The 20,494-nt window shown below is 38.2% G+C and overlaps 1 protein-coding gene across 3 annotated transcripts in view; it reads left to right on the top strand.

Annotated features, from left to right (window-relative positions):
- Positions 1–20,494, top strand: part of LOC145981260 (uncharacterized) — a 220,706-nt gene that overhangs the window by 157,409 nt on the left and 42,803 nt on the right. For all 3 annotated transcript variants that reach the window (XM_083114414.1, XM_083114415.1, XM_083114413.1), the window contains exon 4: positions 15,536–15,685. In XM_083114414.1, the coding sequence (XP_082970540.1) occupies positions 15,536–15,685 (150 nt within the window). The remainder of the gene's footprint in view (positions 1–15,535; positions 15,686–20,494) is intronic.

Below are 20,494 nucleotides of genomic sequence, written 5' to 3'. Positions count from 1 at the left end.
GCTGCTTCCGTGGACGATTCTGTTAAGGCCGAATCACACGGAACTGGAATTAAATTATAGATAGCCTACTCCACTTTGGATTCCAATTAATCATTAACCAGTAGACGTACGTAAGAACGACTTACAATCAAATTTTAGCTTATCAATTTTTTTTCGTCTAGGCCTTCTATATTTTATCGTCGAGAGAACGCAAAAAGTGACGCTCTTTTTTAGTTTTGCAAACGATGCCTCCCTTTGAAATTCTATAAATTTTAAACGTCCGATGATGAAATTTTAGTAACGTGCAGGCAAAAAGGTTCTAAACACAATGGAAGACTAAAATTGGTAAACGCTCTAAGTGCCACGTTAAACTGTGAAATGTGCCATGCTTTATAATGTGGCTGGTAGCCCTCTAAGTAGTTCAAGGGGCTTGTAAAGAAGTCACTAGTGTGCACGTTCTTACGGGCTGATGTGCGGAACGATGCGATTTCCCAACACTTTCGCTTTTGGCACTTACAACGTTTACCACTTTTAGTCCTCAATTCTTCATTTTTTAGAGTTTTAAAATTGGTAAAAAAAAGTGGCTATTAATTTTGCGAAACAACTTTTTCTTAGTATTAGGTAGCCCTAAAAATACAATATTGATCTTTTCAAGCTCTTTGAATCTGTTTTAAAATCCATTTTCATTGTCAATTCACATTGCGAAAACAATTTATACATATTTTTATTCAACGGAGTAAAGATATGTGTTGAACATGGCAACACCGCACACAGCTTTGTCCGTTGGCCCGTGAAAATTGCGGTGTTGCCACGTTCCACGTACAGCTTTACTCCACTGAATAGAAATCTGTATAAAATCGGTTTCCCAGTGTGAATTGACAACGGTAATGGATTTTATAAACAGATTCAAAGAGCTTCAAAACAGAACAAATATTGTGTTTGTAGGACTACCCAATACTAAGGAAAAATTGATTCACAAAATTGATAAGAACAGTTTTTTGACACATTTAAAAAATCCGAAAATTAAGAAATGAGTTTAAAACCTTTCTACCTGCACCTTATTAAAATTGCATCATGGTTGGACAAGTCATTTATTCTTTATAGAATTTCAAGGAGAACGATCGTTTACAAGACTTTTTTTTATTACGACAATAAAAAATAGAAGGCATAATCGAAAATAAAATTGGTTAGCATAGATTAACGCAGAATTGAATAAGCGAAATTTTGATGTAACTCGTTTTTATGTAGGTCTACTGGCTAATTTTTAATTGGAGTCCAAACTCAGGTATCTATAATTTTTAATCCTATAGTAGTTGGCGCTGAACTGCTACCTGTGTGTGGGGGTGGGGGGATCATGGCCGCCGGGATGGCTGCTTGACTGTTCCGTGGAACTGCCAAGCAGAGCGAAGATGGTCTGTGAGTTTGCCAAAGGAAAGTGTTTTTTATCTGTGGTTTCCGAATGTTGGTTGTTTTTTTTTTCGCTTCTCGATAAAAGAAAAAGTAACAGAGATTATGTGCATTCGTGTTCAGTTCATTAATATTTAGGTATAGTGGATCCACAAGCAAAGAAACCTGCGCAGACCCACGACTCCTGTGCACCGTACCCGCGCGAGGAGGGGAGGGGGAGAGTGGACCATGCGTCCTTATGGCCCGAGCTGAACGGAAGAAGGGAAAGCTGCGCGGGAACTTTTCGGCCAAGGTTTTTTCCTTGTGGTCGCTCTATATTTATGCAAAGCGATTAGATTTGTACGTACGTGAAAATATGATTAGCCAATAATGAAAATTCATATTAGAAGTGTATTAAATGTTTGACATATTATTTAGCTGAACAAAATATTTTTTTAAGAATGAATCCTGCGAATCTCATGTATGAATGTTCGTACCCGGGTTGATTAGAAAGCTTGTTCATTACGCATTGATTACTATGTTTTCTTTCGAGCCAATTCCTAGTCCATACTTTTATTTTTTTATAACAGCAGTAATTCTCGTACAACGTGCTTCAAATTGTTCGTCCATTTTTAGATTGTCTGCTGTGCGCAATGTCTTATGGGTACATAAGTATACCGACAAGTACAGTAACAAGTATCGCGTGAGGCGAAAACTAGCAGATGGGTAGCTAGTTCAGCGCCAAGTAGTGCATTCCTACTGGAAATCCAGTTCCGTGTGCAGACATTAACGTTTCTTCACTTTTCCCCGTCTATGCCACCAACGTTTACACTCCGAATTAAAGTTTCAAAAGCAGATTATTCAAAATTGTTGTCACATTTCGTGCAACTCTGGTTAGCTTGCTTCGAAATTAAACTACATAACCGAGCAAGAGAACAATGCAGAAATGATGTTCATGGCTTTTGTCATTGATTTATGCAATATCGCATGGAGATGCACCATCTGGCGACGCGCTCTGAAATTAAAGTGAGAAGTGGAATTGCAATATCGACATTCGTGCCACTTCGCTGTTCGACACAATTATTTTATAGATGCTTCATTTTCACGTTGTGGTATCAGTGCTGTTGCACTGGCAATATACGAGGGTTATTTTTTAAGTAAGGTCCGTTTTGCAATAAAAACAAAGTTAGTAAATGTTTTCATAGAACTCTGCCGCCTGTGATGATAGCCAGTTACTCACGGTCGTTTTCACTTCTTCATCACTGTCGAAACGCTTGCCGCCCAGGAAGGTCTTCAGATGGCGGAAGAGGTGGTTGTCGCTAGGCGCAAGGTCTGGACTGTATGGCGGATGGTCAACACATCATCGCCGGTCAAAGTGAAAGCAAATCAGACACTTTCAAAGCGCAAGATCATGGCAACTGTGTTTTGGGACAGGCAGAGTGTTTTGTTACTGGACTTCTTTGCCTTAAGGAACAACAATTAATTCAGCTTCCTACTGTGAGACCCTAAGAAAATTTCATCAAGTAATCCAGAACAAACGGCATGGAATCCTGTCAGCAGGTGTCGTACTGATTCATAACAATGCAAGGCCACATGCTGCGCTGTTTTTTTGAAACACATATACTTACTTCGTTTTTATTGCAAAACGCACCTTACTTAAAGAATAACCCTCGTATTTTTTTTAATGATCAAATATTCCGTTTCTCATTTTAATATTACAAATTGGAAAATTGGCTGAAGGCATTAATATAATATTTATGAATGTATTAACTGTAAAATACGTTATACTATAATAAACATGAGATAATATAATATATAATATACCATTATATAATAACATTCGTTAAATAATAATAATATAAAACAACGAAGTAATGGCCAACTCGGGGCCATAACAATCGCCAAAATATCGTGACGATATATCGTCTAGTTGATATCGCGTGGTCGATATTTTTTCAATATCGCGATATATCGCCCAACACTACTAGAGCTATATAAAGATGAAATCTGGTCATGGACTGATGGATCTATCAAAGGGAAGAGTGATTGATTGATTTGATGTTTTAAGTCCACTTTATGCACAGATAGGCTAATCGAGACTTGAGCTACAGTGTAAAGTGGGATCCGAACCTCTATGTGCCTGTCAAAGGAAAGATATATTTACTCGATCGACTTGTCTGTGTGCCGTGAGACAAAGATCAGTCTCAAGTGATCTTGCAATGTCTCAAAACATTAGTAAATGGAGTGAGTCGAAATATTATAAGTAAAGCATCCTGCATATAATATTATACTTTAACGTAACGTAATGTAAGGCAAAGCTCCCGTGCCATGATGGCACATTCACGCGGTAGGGCCCCACACGTTTTCGATCTCTGAGATTTTGGAGGTGGTGTGATCAGCACCACGCTTTGCTCACCTTTACCCCCAGGTACCTATTGATTTAGGGCTGGGCGAGGTCCAGAGCCGCTTTATGCGGGGACAAGGCCGGAAAATTTCAAATTACATCACCCACCCCGAGAATCGTACCCGGATCTTCCGCGTGGCAGCCAGACACTCTCCCGACAGACCACCACGATCGATTGATTGATATGCTTTATTTTACTTCTCTTCTTGTGCCACTTTTGGCTAATTTCCGAAGTAGGGGATGAGTGATGATATCATGAAATTGATGAATGGACACTCACAAACATCCATTCCCAGGCCAGGATTCGAACCCGGGACTCCTGACGTCGTAGCGCTAAACACTCCGCCACTGTCGCCGGTTAGACCACCACGACTCATTCTAATGTAAGTTATTTTGATTGCCCAATCTCTCAGCTGTTAAGACATTTGACTCCCATGCGAGGGATTCGGGTTCGATTCTCGCCCACCTGTTCTAGCGGCTCCGGCGCCCAACCAGCGTCGTATAAAGTGGGTACCTGGAGGAAACTCTGGGGGGAGGGGCTATAGGCGGCCAGGGGCGTGGTGCTGATCACATTACGTCCACCTTCGGCCGTGATCAAGAAAGTGTGGGACCCCAACTCCACACCCCTTGTACGCCTTCATGGCATGTTGCAAATCACAGGGTTACACATCTGTCCATCAAAATAAAACCTTTCACAACATCTAAAGGTTCTTGCGATCCAAGGAAATGTTATATTTTTTTTATTATCTTTGCTCATCATGGCATATAGACGCGAAAAATTCCGTTTTTATTTTCCATATTTGCATATATTAGGTTTTTGGCTCATATTTTAGTTTTTTCTACATATTATTCCCATATTTCACAATATTTCTCAACATATACTCCATATTCGCGCAATAATGACATGTCCCCGTGTGTTGGGTGAATTGTGAATAAGTGGCAAATTTGAAATACGCTTTCATTACTTTTTGTGATATTCAACGCAGAGGGACAACAGAAGGAAATTCATGTTCGAACACTTACAATAAAATTTTGTTATTTATTGTTTTGGAAACAGGAAATGAAAACACATTGTGTGTTGTTTTACACTTAATGTTAATTTAAGGTTACCGTATTTTATGTAGCTCGTGAACTGTCTTATGCTATTAAATAGGTAAATGTTTACAATTTCAAATGTATATTTAACTCCATATTTTGGTGAAAATACGAAACTAAATATGTATTTACATATGTAGCACATTTTTACTACATATATATCCGTTTCCTGGTCATAATTCAATGCACCATTGGTAGCTCGCCACGTATTTGCAAATCTGGAAGTAGCTGAATATCTAGTCTCTGCTCTAGATTATCACCCCATTTTCTACTTCAGCCGTTTACGAACCGAAATCACTAATCAGGAACGAAGTGGGCTCCTTCCAAGAAGCGTGAAATTTTCAATTTTCCGCCAGTGGGTGGGTGTAAGACCAGTCCCTTCGGCTAGAGGAAAGAGACTCACTTCCTGCACACGTGGCTCTACCGACTGGCACGTTTCTAAAACGATTATAGATTGTTTCCCTTGCGCATGCGCTGGACTCTACGGCAAGATATGCCCAAGGGAGTGCCTGCCGACAGGGCAGATTTTTCTAGTTCAAACTCCCCCAAATATCTATGAAATAGAAGTACTTAAAGGGCCGATTGTATAAAGCATCGATTAGCCAGTAAAATTGATCTGCAGTCACGCTTAACTCGGATTTTGTGTTGTATAAAATTTGAACTGAGATTAAGTCCCTGCTATCTGAAGTCAATTTTAACCTGCGATTTTTCTCCGATCAGCAGGCTTTGACCGTAGTACTAACGAATATTTGCTTTAAAAATGTGTTGCAATCAGTCGGTAACGCGTCTCACTACCATGCTCAAGGTCCCGGCCGGTTCAAATCCGGGAACTTTTCTAACGTTTGAAGCGGCCCCGGCGCCCACCCGGCGTCGAATAACATGGGTACCTGGGGGAAACCTTGGGGGTAAAGGCGGTCAGGTGCGTGATGCTGATCACATCACCCCCACTCACGACCTGATCAAGAAAGTGTGGGGCGTTACCCCCACACCCCCTATACGCCTTCATGGCGTGGTGCTAAGCACAGGGGAGCACTTTACCTTTTTTATGTGTTGCAAGTGAACGTGTGCGGCAAGATTCAAAGACGGGAGAATCAATTCATAAATCCTGTTTCCTAATAATAATAATAATAATAATAATAATAATAAAGAAGCACCAAGCAATCACGACAATGATAAATATTTCTTTCTTTCTATCTTATTTGCTGTTCGAAATATCGAATATGTATTATTTTTCGAAATTTACCTTCAATGACTGCAAGAGCATGTTGTTGAATTTCACGATCAGAGTAATTATAAAATTGAGAGCAATAATGAGTTGATACAAACATAAAATATGACCCGCTTACGTTTTCTTTTGTTGAATCATTGTGAAACTTACGTTGGGATGAAGAGGGAGTATAAAAATATTACAATTTCGCTTTACTGCATCCAGCCAAGTGTCATTTGCAATTCAATTTTGTCCGCAGAATGGAACAGATCATGTAACTTTGGCTGTAGTGTATATACGTATCTACTGCTTTATGAACCGAGCACGTTGCATTTAGTTGGTAAAGCTTTCTCTCCTGATATATAAACAACACTTATCTTTTTTAATTTCGAATAATTATTTGTTTTATCATAAAAGAAATACTATTTTGGGCTTAATTTACATCCGAGAAGACAAACGCCATTGTTGTTTCAATATTTCCTTCCATTCTGGAAAACGCACTCATTTTACATTTCAAAACATAGGCTATTCAATTAAGTGGAAGGAAAATTCCGTATGTTACTTACAGGAACTAATGGTCCACCTGTAACACGTTATCGTGTAATCACAAAATGAATATAATAAACATCTCCTCACATGAACAATAGCTCCAAATCCGAGTAGAAGGAAGTTGTTATATCTGTTTTTAGCATTAAAGAGAAATGCGGATTTTTTTTTTTTTTATCTATTTATGCGGGCATATTTCCTCCCATTTGCAACCGTGAACCGATAGTTCCTTTGGTTATTAATGACAAATCATCCACTTCCAACTTGCACAATCAATAAATGGCCGTTTAGTATCTAATTTACGTGATTTTACTAAATTTGCAACATGTACGAATATTTACTTGTTTCTGCACCTCAGATTTATTTTTTATTCAAATATTAAATATATGCATTTTACGAAAACGACTTTAAAACATTTGCTGTTCAGTGTTGGACAATTGGCAACATCACAGGCACACTACGATATGTCTGGATTTGCCACGTTGCCAAATGTATTTATTTGACCTAAGATCAGGATTTGATCGCAGTTCGACAAATCGACAGTTATCTTTATACAACATGATAGAAGCTTGAACTTAGTTCATTCCCGAATCGTAGATCAAATCTGATCTCCAGTTAGTGATGTTTTTACAACCGGCCCAAAGTGAAATATTTAAAAGTAGCTTTATTTAACCACTTCTTCTACATTTATAATATTCCATATGCGAAACACTCATTTTATTACCCGCAGATGGAGTAGAATTGTTACGGAAACAGCTGACTTCAAGAAAATTCATAATCTTGAAACCTACTGAAATAAGAATATTGTTCGTAAAGTAATTGAAAGGTACGAGGATCACTACGAAAGTTTTGAGATACATAATAATTAAGAAAGATAAAAAAAAAAAAAATTACTTCATTTTCTCAATATCAACTTGGAACCTGCGTTAAGAATGCTAGAAGATATGCTATACGCAGATGATATTCTTACCATAATTTCATCTAACTCACGCAATGAAATATAATCAAAATCGAGAAACGTCCTCCATAGGTTGTCAAACTGGTGTGACCAAGCTAAGCTAAAATATCCTCCGAAAAAACTAACAAGGGAGGTTATCTAAGTGTCCCCCTCCGATTTCCATGAAACTTGGCAGGTGTACAGAGGAACCCAAAGGAAGAAATACGTGTTTTTTTTTGTTTCAGATAAAAAAAACTGTTTTAGGGGGCAAAACCCCCCTCAAATCTCAAGATGAGGTCAAATTGAAGTGAGGATCTGACCCCTATATCCCCCTCCGATTTCCATGAAACTTGGCAGGTGAAACAAAAAAACACGTATTTCTTCCTTTGATCCCCTCTATACACCTGCCAGTTTCATGGAAATCGGAGTGGGACACAGGGGTCACATCCCCGCGTCAATTTGTCCTCATCTTGACATTTGAGGGGGGTGGGCTGCCCCCTAAAACAGTTTTTTTAGCCGAAACAAAAAAACACGTATTTCTTCCTTGGGCCCATCTATACACCTATACGACACTTAGATAACCTCCCTTGTAAGTACATTTTCCTCAAGGGATGTCTAAGCACCACTCGGAACGCGATCCTAAAATCAAGGGGAGTTAGCATAAAAAGAGCCAAGGAAGCCAAGTACTTTGGCATCACATTTCAAGAAAGAATGTTTTACACCAGGCACTTATAACTCGCCACTTGCCATGCTGCAGCTTCAATCAACAGAGTAGCGACCCTGAGCTCATCCTCATACAGATTACAAATCACTCACATTAAGACCTACAGTCACAAACACTTCTGGGTTGTAGTAGTTCCATTAAAAGTCAACGGAGATGTTACATACAATCCAGAAGTGTCCGTGACTGTACAACAGGGTATCGCGATACAACTTCAACAACGCTTGGATGCTGGTAGATATCTTAAAGACAAGTAACTTTTCCTCATAAGCTTTACCTCGAAAGCGCTTAGTTTCTGCGCGACAAGCTCTTAAAATCTAACCTATATTTATGCAACCCAACACAGCAAACGACCGCTGGGACATAACTTCCAGGGGCGCGCGGCAGGGTTGCCACTACCGTCACTTGCCACCCTTACCTGATCAAAATACGAATGAATAATGATACTTGCAATCAGTGGCGGCTCAAAGGGTAGAGCCGCCGTGCCATGGCCCTACCCTCAGAAGAAACGCATACCTCGCCAAGTATTGTTAAATGAATACATTGATAGTTTAGAGACAAAGAGATTCGAATCTTGCAATCCGTCAAGCTGACGTGACGACCGCCCCAACCTCCTCACTGCATCGCCAGCTGTTTCGTTTGTACCCTCGTGAGGCAACAGTCCGTGCCACCGAGGAGCTGGCCTAACCCATGGACCTAACCAAGTTGACACACGTGCAGAGGGTTGAAGAAGTCTCAGCGAGGAACATTTGCACCATGAGCCGAGAACAAAGTGGCAGGGGGCGGGGTTAGCCCATAAGAAACCGTGCCCGTCTTCGCCTGGCACAGCGAGGGAATTTTCGCAGTGTTGACACAGTTGCCACCTTCAGAGAATAGTCGCTAAATACGACTGATTTGCAAGACCCGTTAGGGAAGTAATTTCTGCCTACTTTTGAAGAAACGAACCTAGTATTTTTCCAAAGTTAAATGAACATTTTTGATAATAGATAGATGAACCAAGAGGGCCATCCAGACTTTTAAAAAAATATAAAAGTAAAAAATTCTATGATGTTTCCTTTTCATTTCCACAATTTCTTTTCATAACAAAGATATTTTCGACATCCAGTTAGGATACGTGTGCATGGAGGAGGAGAAGGTGATAGGATTTGTTTTTCCTTTCCTCTTGTAATTGTTATATTTTTAGGGAAGTGTCCTGTAGTGTATAAAGATAGATTAGTGAGTGAAGATGAATCGGATTAGTACGTTATTACTTAAAGACACGTTGTTTTCCACGTTACCAAACGAGGATAAACATCTTGGCCACTGGCGCAACCTCAAGGAGGGGGCGGGGGCATTGCGGATGGTTTTTTTTTTTGGATTTCTTGATCACGTTGGCACTACCCATGATAGTTGCCGCCGGCCGCCACTGCTTGCAATGTTGTAAGAAGTATTTACAGTGCTTACAAACTGACCAAGACAAAGAATTTCCAATAAATGCGGACTTGAAATTCAAGAGTGTTCATTCTAAAAAGTCTCCATCGTGTTTCAACTGTCAGAGAGATATGACAAAATAGTTCAAATACTTCTGTGTTCCGCAAATTAAGAAAGTTTTCAAATTTCTTTTAATTTTCTTATACCAGGGCCATTGAAAAGTTCTGATAATTCTATGTTTAGAAAATAATATATTTATAAATTAAAGTTCCATACTAGCAATCACTATTCCAATATAGAACATGTTGAGTTAACAAAAAACATTAATAAAGCGACATTTTCGCATTACGACTCTGTTTGAAGAAAGTCGGGACAGAGATTAAAAGTACTTGACTGTCCTAACTAAATCGGCGAATCGGACGTCTGGTAGCCTTCCATCGTTGATTATAAAATTAAAACTCTCCAATATTGCAGACTGCAGACTTCTGTCAGCCTTCCTCTCTATACAACAAACACATTCATTTATGCAAAAACAAAATTTAAATTTTTACAAATTTGAAAATTCGTTGTTGTTATTTTCGTGGGTTTTTATAGGTTCGAGGGGGGAATGGCCCCCATGGCGCCTCCCCTGGGTACGGACCTGGATCGTGTGAAGCTTTGTATACGCGGGCACGCAAAAATATTTACTTTTTTGCAATAAATCTGGATTAATACATGTAAATTACAGTTTTTTTTAATGTACAAGGTGAGTCAAGAGTCCCTGACTACTCCTTATAACATGAAAGGGGGAGTAGATTGCAGCAATTGGTCATGGTAGTAATATGTTAGGCCTAGGGGGGAACCTTTTCGTGCATGTCATGATAACGTCCGCCATCTGGGATACAACTTCATTTCTTTAAATGGGATGGGGGGTATGGTTTTGGGCTAGAATTTCACCAGGAATTCAGTGGTGAAGTCAGATGGCGGACGTTGTCATGACATGCACCAAAAAGTTTCCCCCTAGGCCTAACATATTACTACCATGACCAATTGCTGCAATCTGCACTTCCTTTCATTTTATAAGGGGTGGTCAGGGACTTTTGACTCACCCTGTACTTCTTAGCGTACATATGTTTCACATTTTTATTCTTGTAACTAATCATAAAGATCGTAAACGTAGGAACACCCAATAAAATAATAAACATAAAATTCTAATGTTTATGTGTTTACCATCTTTCCACATACAGCAAGAATGCCATTTTGCTCTATTGCAGGTTCACGCCTCCAACATATCAAAAATGAATCAATAAGACAGCCAAAAAAATTCCCCAAAACCTATGGTGGAGGTACATTACACGTTTAATTACGACTAAAGGGTACAATGAGAAAAAAGATTGAGAACTGCTGCCTTAGACCCTTCAAACAGCGAAACCGAATCTCGTGAACAGGGGCAGTATTTCGTCCTTACCCCACACATCACGGCAAGGATTTTCCGCCCTCTGTCAGTTTCCAAAGAGGCTTTTAAAAGGTCTCTAAATAAACAGATCGGCTCGCGTTGAGAGAACGGGCCTCTGATGTTTTCATAGATCTGTCTTCCGAACACATTTCCAACATTCGGCTTTTCTGTTTTCTCGCTTGCTCGGTGTCAAATTTAGACCGGAATGATTCACAGCCATCTGTCTTGATGCGCCGTAAACCCTGTGCTGATGTAAATTGTTTGAAATACAACCACAAGTACAGTGTGTGCCGCCAGTCTAAGGCCCGCTTTAAATGAAAGCATTTTCTTTAGCATTTTTCTTAACATTTACGCCATGACCAAAATGCTACCGTGTAAAGTGAAAAATCTTATGGCTTTTCAGATGCCATGTCATCTTTCATGACATTTCTCAACAATAGAACCCGTCCTATTTCCGTAGCATTTTTCGTAGCATAACCAATCAGAAGCGACCTCTAAGTCACGAGTGCAGTTGTAATGGCGGCCGAGTGAGATGTAAACAATGTATCACTTCAAATTTTTAAAAGCCGATAATTATTCAACCGAGATGAATAACGTTTCGTATAAAACGTTGTTAGGTACAAATCAATGGCGCTGCTTAAATACATACTTTACAACGTTTTCTGTACACGTATGGAAGAATATTTTAGTTGTTTCAATTGTAAATACCGTGCATTCATCATAGATGGTGTAACTCGACGTGCCTTTCATGCTGTATATGTTATACATTATTGTAATCGCAAAAGCTAGCCGAAAAGTTACACGAAATGCTTTCGTGTAAAGCCCGCTTAAAGCAGAGGGTGAAAGTGCTCCTGAATAATTTTTAAAATTAAATTAAATGCTGTTACTTTATCCTATCCTAAAATTGTCATTTCCATACAAATTCAAGTATTATACATAATTAAGTTAGAAGGTATTTTACATATTGTTAGTTTATTTTAGCTTTTTGATATGTGCAACTTTACACAGATATTATTACCTTACTATTTATGATAGAAAGTCAGACAAAGCATCAATATAAAGAACTCCGGTTTCGAAAGCACTAACAATTCGCAGTTCTAACTGGCAAATCTTCCTGAAGGGTGAAACATATGCATTACTACGGAAATGTCTTTGCACCATTGTGATTGAATCAGTTCTCGAGAGCTCCAACACACAATATGCCTTCTACTGATCATTAGCCATTTTGCGACACTGGCGATCCTGGTGGAGCATCGGCTAAGCAGAATGAGCCCGCTAAGTGGAAATAAAACTTCCAGAGTTTTTCTTTATATTGATGCCTTGTCTGATTTCTATCATAAATAGTAACGTCATGATAACTGTGGAAAGTTGCACCATTCATTTTGAATTACCCTGTACTTTAGTTTTGTATCGTGTCCCACTCGTGACACCCAAAAACAATTAACTCCCCCCTCAACTCCACTAGAATATTCAAAGGCCAATTACATTCTCTCTTTGTCTTAAATAATTTATTTTTCATCATTTGATGATAATTCACAGAAATTTAAATAAATTTCTTACTAAGTGAAGAGGCAGTGTTTTATCTGCCTGTCCCACCCATGATAAAAAATTGTTCACTTATAGCTACAAATCTGGGAAAGTGTTTTAAGTGTAGTTAAGTTTCGTATTTCATTGCACAGAAACTGTAAGAAAAATGTTGCTTAACTATTAGTAGTTTAATTACTTTAATATAAAAAATGTAGTCCGCATCTCCCACCGGTTACAATGGAATGCCCCAGAGTTTCCCAAGATATCTGGAAAAATGTTCATGTAATTTGAATGGTGAAGTTGTATTGATTGATATTTTTTTACAAATAATATTGTTTTATCTGATTTATACGTTGTAGGTTAGTTACAGCAATTAGCAACATGGAGTAATGTTGAAATTAAATGGAGGCAGAGAACATTATTTTCTGCATTATTTGCGAGGCATGTCGTTCGTGACTCACGTCCAATATCCTTGAATTTTCTAAATCGAAGTCAATAATGTTTTCATTACGTGTGCTCTAAATTGAAAAGTGGCAACTCTGTCAGGAAGAGGTGATAACACTGTGCATGTGCTATCAGGCAGTGAGCATTGTCTGTTGGGACAATGTCGATGTGTGGAGTACCAAAAGTGGTCGGTGCAGCGAGTGCTGTGGTGTATGTAGGAGGTTGAAATTAACACCATTTTGTTCACTGCCCTAAAACATGTTTACAAAGGTAAAACGGCGATTGTGGATGAAAACCCAGCTGGCCAGTGGCAAAAATGCACGAGAATGTCATCAGGACTTGCACGAAACCTGTAGCAACAATACCTAGTGAATGGGTAAGTTCATTTCTTGAGGTTTGGATGTGTCGGTTAGAACAACCTCAACATGAGGAAAATTGCATCATGCTGGGTTCCCCATATTGTCACCATTGTACAATATTCCTTTTTCAAATGGTTGTAGTATTATGTATTTCTGTTCACTATTGGTGAAAATAGCCTATGTCCTTACAAAATTGACCAATAATTTCTGAAACATGTTCGAGATATATAGTATTATGTGCACGATTCCAGACTTCGCTTGAAATAAATATAACGGGTCTACCAGTGAAGTTTTACATCAATTTTGATATTTCATTAAAAAAACTGAATACTTTGTACCCTTATATTAATGTAAAAAATGGATGTGATATTCTCCCTTTGTAGAATATTTCTGTCAAAAACAGCAGGATTATAGGATTAGTTCGGGCCTCCCTGATAGCGTAGTGGCAACGTCTCCTTGTAATGAATGGGTCCCGGGTTCGGTACCGGGTCGAGGCACGTATAGTGGTTTGGATCCCACTTTAAACTGTAGGTTCAGTCCTGATTAGCGTTACTGTGCACAAACTGAATCAACCAATCAATTTAGGATCAGTGCGATGTAGTGTGCTTGTGTAGTTTTTCTTTGTTACGTACAACTAACATGTTTCTGGAAATGTTAAAGGAAGAATCGGTAAACAAGGTTCTGAAGCACAAATTGACTACTAAGACTTTATGTGACATGTTTGATTTATTTTCATTTATGCTCCCTATCTAACAGCAGGTGATAGCGTTTTTACCTCTGCCTATTCTAAATGTTCCAAGCACGAGGTGTAAATATATGAACTTATGTGTCAGTGAGTTTAAAGTTATATCTACCCAACGACTATCAATTACATAGACACATTTAAGACACTATTTTATGAAGATTTAATACTACTCTCGAACATAGTAGGTAAAATTGTGTATTTCCTATTATTTTTTGTTGTAAGAAATCGTAATTTGGCCCAAGTTTAGAATATAAGGTGATGATCCCTTCATTATACACAATGTCTATTTTACGTGGATTGATTTCAATACATGTATATATACAGTTAGAAGTATAGAGCGTTCCAAAATTCCCCGCACTCATACCTTTGTAAAAAGCTACCAAAGGTGTTTTGTTTTCAAAGTTTGAAAGCTTATTTAATACGAAATTCCAATCTTACAAAATCTTTCCTTAACCTCCTATATGTAAAACTTTCGAAAATTATTTTGCATATGGAACTCTATCCGTAAATTATTACACAGCAAATAAATAAATACACACACACACATATGAACGCTGAGAATTCTTTACAAATTTAGTGTAACTCCAAACGTAAGGCAAAATATTATCTATATTACTTTTTTCGTTGACAATTTGAAAAATAAATGTATATTATGCAGAACGGTAAAGATTGTATTTTACATTTTAAGGTTATTCACATGTTTTCTAATGTTATATTATATTTAAAATGTTCTTGGAGATGAGGCAACATTCTGAATGAATAAGAAAGAATGATTAAGTTTTAATACTAAATATTGCGCTTTTATGGGGCGTTGTTTTAATTGTAAATTAAATATATCGGACCAGTCCTGTGACGTCACAGAAGCTGGTGGGAGGCCCGTAGTATCTCGAAGGCCCCGATCAGGTTGGGTAAGATGTAAAATTGAACATGTTATGTTGTGTGCAAGTAAATGCTTATTTTATTGAATGGCAGTAGTTTCAGAAAACAAGAGAAAGTAGATTGCAATTACAATTTTGGACAATGAAACGAAGAAAAATGTAGCTGATTGGAATCAAACATGGAAGTATCATGTGCAAGAGCAGTCCTCCTAATAAAATGCTTTATGTGTGTCTGCAAGATCACAATGTAGAGGAGACATGCTGGTAGAAAAATTACCATCTTGGTGAAATGATGGACAGTTCAGAAAAAATATTGAATTATGGGGAAAAACAAAACTGTAATGTACATCTTGCAAGAGAAAGCATACTAATGATAGTTGTAGAATGGTGATGGACAATTAACCAAACGTTCTAACATTTTTGGACGATTTTTAACTAACACATACCGTGTCTTTTATCCAGCATGCCGCTATGAGAAAGGCACGTGGTCAACCTGTGATGCAACGGGCCAGATGGTGAGAGCAGACAAGTTGAAGCCTAACAGTGATTCGTCTTGCGAACAGAGTCGGCAGATTACAAAGAAGTGTAAAACCAAGGGAATTAAGAGCAAAGGTAATATATTTTGCACCACCGATATCCTGTCTTTCTTCAAATCACAGTAGCAATGCACATATTATTTGCACCATTATGTTTTTAGTGTTTTTTACTGTTTCGTTCAATATATTGTGCACTGTATGTTGGTTTTTTTGCACTCTTCACTGTAAAGGAAGAAAAACAGTAGTTTTGAGTATGGTAGTGTTGAGAATGGTTGACTTATCACTGTTTCTGATGCGAATTCACAGTTATCTTGAAAGAAAATTGCACCCCGCAAATGAATAAAATATCGATGTTGCTGCTTTGTGTATGAAGAGGCAACATGTAGCAAGGAACAGTACTCTTGTATGTTTTATCATCTTATACAATGTTTATTTGATTTCTGTGTATGGACACAACATGGAGAAGAAGGCAAGAAAAACTGAAAAATAGTGTCAACATCTAGACCTGAAAATTACAGGTTGCCAAGTGGATTACACTTGTTTATAATGATAATTTCACCACTGGAGCATGTACCAGTTCTTGGAAATATTGTAAATGACCACTTGCAGGATCAGGAGTACGAGAAACAAAACTTCGTTCTGTGAAATCTTTAATTTTGGACGTCGTAAATAATTGAGTGTCTCGTGCAACACTGAAGGTATTCTTAGAAAGGGAAGTTGTCCACTTGTGAAGAAGGACTCTTGTTGGTACAGAAGATTCTTCACAAACAAGAACATCATTCTTTATGAATCTTGCAGCTGACAATCTGCGACTTCTGGCTAACAGAAAAGACAATGGCTTTTTTGTTTGACAGATATCAATAGGCTGTGAAGAATATCCTTTCGAATTTCCATTACTAAGATCACATGGTTCTACACAATGTTTAATCTTCTATACAATCTAAATTACCAGAGAACGGATTTATGTGTAAATACATATTCATGTACGAAGCTGAAATCAGTTATTTTTTGTATTAGCTATCTTTGCGCATCATGGCATGTAGACTCGAAAAATTCATTTTTTATTTTCCATATTTGTACATATATTAGGTTTTGGCTCATATTTTACATGTTTCAGTTATTTTTACATATAATTTCCATATTTCAGAACATTTTTCAACATAGGTTCCATATTCAAGAAATAACTAACTAAGCGTGGTGCATAGCACACTTTTTTTCTTTTTTTTCCCCCGTGTGACTGAAAGAGTTGGGCAAATTTATTGCGAATTACTCACATAGTTCGAAGCGACGTTAAACAAATGAGAGTTTACGACCTTTTTTGTACTACGGGTCTTCCTCTCCGCACAACAGTTTTGCTACCTTGTGTTCTGACGTCAGACGAGGAATGCCTACGAGTTAGGTCCATTACCATAAATCTAATGAAAAATAATTATTTAGGCTAAGAGAACTAACCATAGCTAGCCTAACCTAACAACGTAGGCACTTAGCCTAAAATTAAAAAGCTGTCTCCCCTGACGTCAGAACACAAGGTTGCTCAAGTGTTGTGCGATAAGTGAAACCATGCCATACTCTCCAATGGCATTATTTACAAGTTTTCTGTAATCCGAACGAAAATGTTTTTCTTTCTTTCTTTTTTCAATTTTTCAATTTTACCCCTCCCAACTGTTTGCTTTGCTAAATTCCTGTTTATTTACAATTGTTGTCAACAATGGAGAATGAGGACTCAAGCATCGGCTCCTGGTTTTTACAAACGTTATTAAAGGCGCAGTGCGTGCCCAACAGCGGCACCAGAAGCGACGATTTCGTGGCACACGCATTCGCTTCTGGTTTCTCTTCAAGACAGTCACGGTAATAGTCACAATAGTATTTTATGAAGCTCGTGTAGTCTTATATTATTAAAAGGGTAATTTTTACATGTTTTACACATTTTTACTACATATAAATCCGTTCCCTATACATGACACACAGAGTATTTTTCATTGCTGCAGGTACGCAACAGTACACCATACTGACACCTTTTTATTGGTGAGAATAAAACAAATTATTAGGGGTGTTGATAACCAAAAATAATGTAAAAAAAATGACCAATAGAATGACCTTCAACTTATGTTAAAATGATCTAAAAGTGGTAGAAAAAAAAATTGAATTGTGTTCTGAAAATTGAGCTTAATTTTTTTAGTGAAATTCCGTACAAGAGAATAGTTGAATAATCCGATAAAACCCGTTGTTTGATGGGTTAAACTACTGAAGCAAAGGGATAAAAGCAATGAAGTGCTAATATATAGTGAGACCACGGGGGAAAAGACTCACCGGTGTGGAGGAGGTCAGAGGAGAGGAGCCTCCGAGTCAGTGTTGCCAGGCCTGTTGTAACGGTAAGTCGGGTAAGACCCCGAGCACTACCGTTAGGGGTTTGTAACTCTGACGTCTGGGCTTAGAGCTGAAAGAGAATGCATTATTATTTGGTTAGAGTCTTAGAACTAAGTAGGAGAGCCTGTAGGGTGTAGACACAATCAAGCGCATAAGTATGGTTAACAGTAACAATGTTTATTATAAAGAATAGAAGTTTGATATATGAAGATATCTCAGCCTAAGAGTTAAGGTAAGGGAGCTGCTTAGAAGGAAAGGATGATTAGTGATAGCAGTAGATTCTTGTCCATCTTCTAAGTGCCTGAAGACGCCTGGACTCGGATGGGTGGATGGCGATCTTGGATGGGATGCTGGACAGCGCCTCCGGCCGTAACTCTGATCTGCCACACTTTTTACCCATTTTCAGGGGTTTTTATACTTAGGGGGTGGCCTTCGACAGGACTATTTTTGTCGCCTCGTGTCAAACGCAGGAAGTGCCATATATGGGGGATACCTCTTATGGTCATGGCTAAGAAGTAAACAATCCACACTTCCTTAATTGGTTTGACCTTATTCCAAATAAGGGATTCAGAGGGCACAGAGACAGTGAAGACATCTCATCGAGTGCTCTCCGTAGAACATCGCACTCAAAAGCCAAAGTAGAAATAAAGACAGGAATATGCGAAACCTGTCCGTTACACTGTTGGTTTCTCGGGAGATTTCCTTAATAAACTGTTGCTATGGAACCATCAAGGTCCTGCTCAAAAATGCGTTTCCTGCTCCTCTTACTTGAGCATGGCATGTGGAACTCCGCTCAGCCATGAAAAGTGCTGTTTGAACTGTGAAATTATGCCAAATGCTATTCAATTGTGTTAGGACATGATACTAATAATAATAATTAATATTATTATTTCTATTATTACATTACTATTTTTAAATGGTTGTCTTTTATCGCAACCCAAAATCTATTTCTATTCTGGTTATTTTACATCGCTTTTGTGCCTCCACGGGTAACTACGACGTTCGCCATCCGCCCTCTTCCCGGAAAATGAATGTTAACCTAAAAGTATATATCATTTCAGATATAAGTTGATTTCAGTCACAGTAATTTACATCAAATATTATAATGGCGATGCAGGAACGTGATAATTTCAAACTAAAGTGGTGTTTTCCGTGCGGGCACTATTAAGGGGTAATATGCCTCGTTTACCCCTGGAAAAAAATATATTGCTTCCCCCTTGTCCCCCCCCCCCAGAACGTCATTCATCCGCTACTATTAGATTCTCAAAGAATAGGACCGTTTTGACCGGGACAGTCCCGTTTCAGAGGCGTGTCCCGATCGTCCCGTTGATGTTATAGAAAAAAAACCTATTTGTCCCGTTTTATAAAAGTCTAGAAGTTAGCTTGAAAATCAAGTCTAAATTTGAAACATTTCATTCTAAAAAGAAAAAACAATAATAATAAATAAGAAAAATAGTTGATGCAATTTTTAAACTGGTGTACTGATAAAGCAGCTGAACTGCGTTTCTAACACTTCATAACAATCAAAATGTTTCATTGTTGCCGTGAACGTTCTAGCAGACAGTACTTTACTGTTAGAGTGGGCGAGTTATATCTTTGCGGGTGAACCTTGACCACGACTGGCTGCGCAGTAGCAAAGGGAGGAGTTCCGTTATTTGTAGAGCAGTGAAAAAGCATGGTCAAGAAGCATACGTGTAGTTTCAATACGGAGAAGCGGAAAAAATTCAAAGTCCTGCGTCTTGGCGCAGACTCAAAAGACAGATCTCGTGCTGTATGTCAGATATGTGGGGTAAGTTTTTCGGGGAGTTTTATGAACGGTTGGTAAAAAATGATGCTGTTCTCAAGAATAATGATTGTTCTGATAAATATTTCAGCGTAGGACTAACATCGAAGGTTAATCGGAAGAGAACAGAAACACAATGTAAGCCATATCGGGATTATAATAATTATTACCTTGTGATTTCATTTACCCGGTGATCCGTTTAAGGTGTCAGAAAAGTAAACCTTTATGTAGAGTATCTACGTATCAGTGAGCAGCTTGTTGTAATACAAGCAGAAAGGATGTAAGTTTCGAATGAGTGGAGGTTTACAGACTTCAGCTGCGTGGCGGAAGTTGCATGCATGTAATACTCGAAAATTTCGCATACTTTAAAAGGCGTGCACACGGGGACAAAGGAGGCACTTGCCCCTCCTAATACTCGCAATTATAAATTTAGTGTAAAGGAATCTTACCACTATTATTAAACAATATTATACTCTCAAAATAAAATTATTTGCAATCTTGTTCGGCTATCCCACTTCGTTCTCTAGCAAATTTCTTGTTATTAACACTCTCACATACTTTATTCGTTAGCCTAGTTGTTTTTCTCTATGTGGCTGCAGAATAAATTTCTCACACACTGGAAATCAATAAATTCTGTGTAGTTGTTTTGAATCTGCTGTACGAAATCATGTTTGTATTCAAATTTGTCTGTGAACCACAGAGAAGACAAATAAAGGGGGAAGGCAAAAAAAAAAA

The sequence above is a fragment of the Lepisma saccharinum genome, chromosome 29, assembly GCF_977018435.1.
Source record: "Lepisma saccharinum chromosome 29, izLepSacc3.1, whole genome shotgun sequence".
In the NCBI taxonomy this organism is placed as follows: Eukaryota; Metazoa; Arthropoda; class Insecta; order Zygentoma; family Lepismatidae; genus Lepisma; species Lepisma saccharinum.
This window is presented reverse-complemented; position numbering and strand designations above follow the sequence as displayed.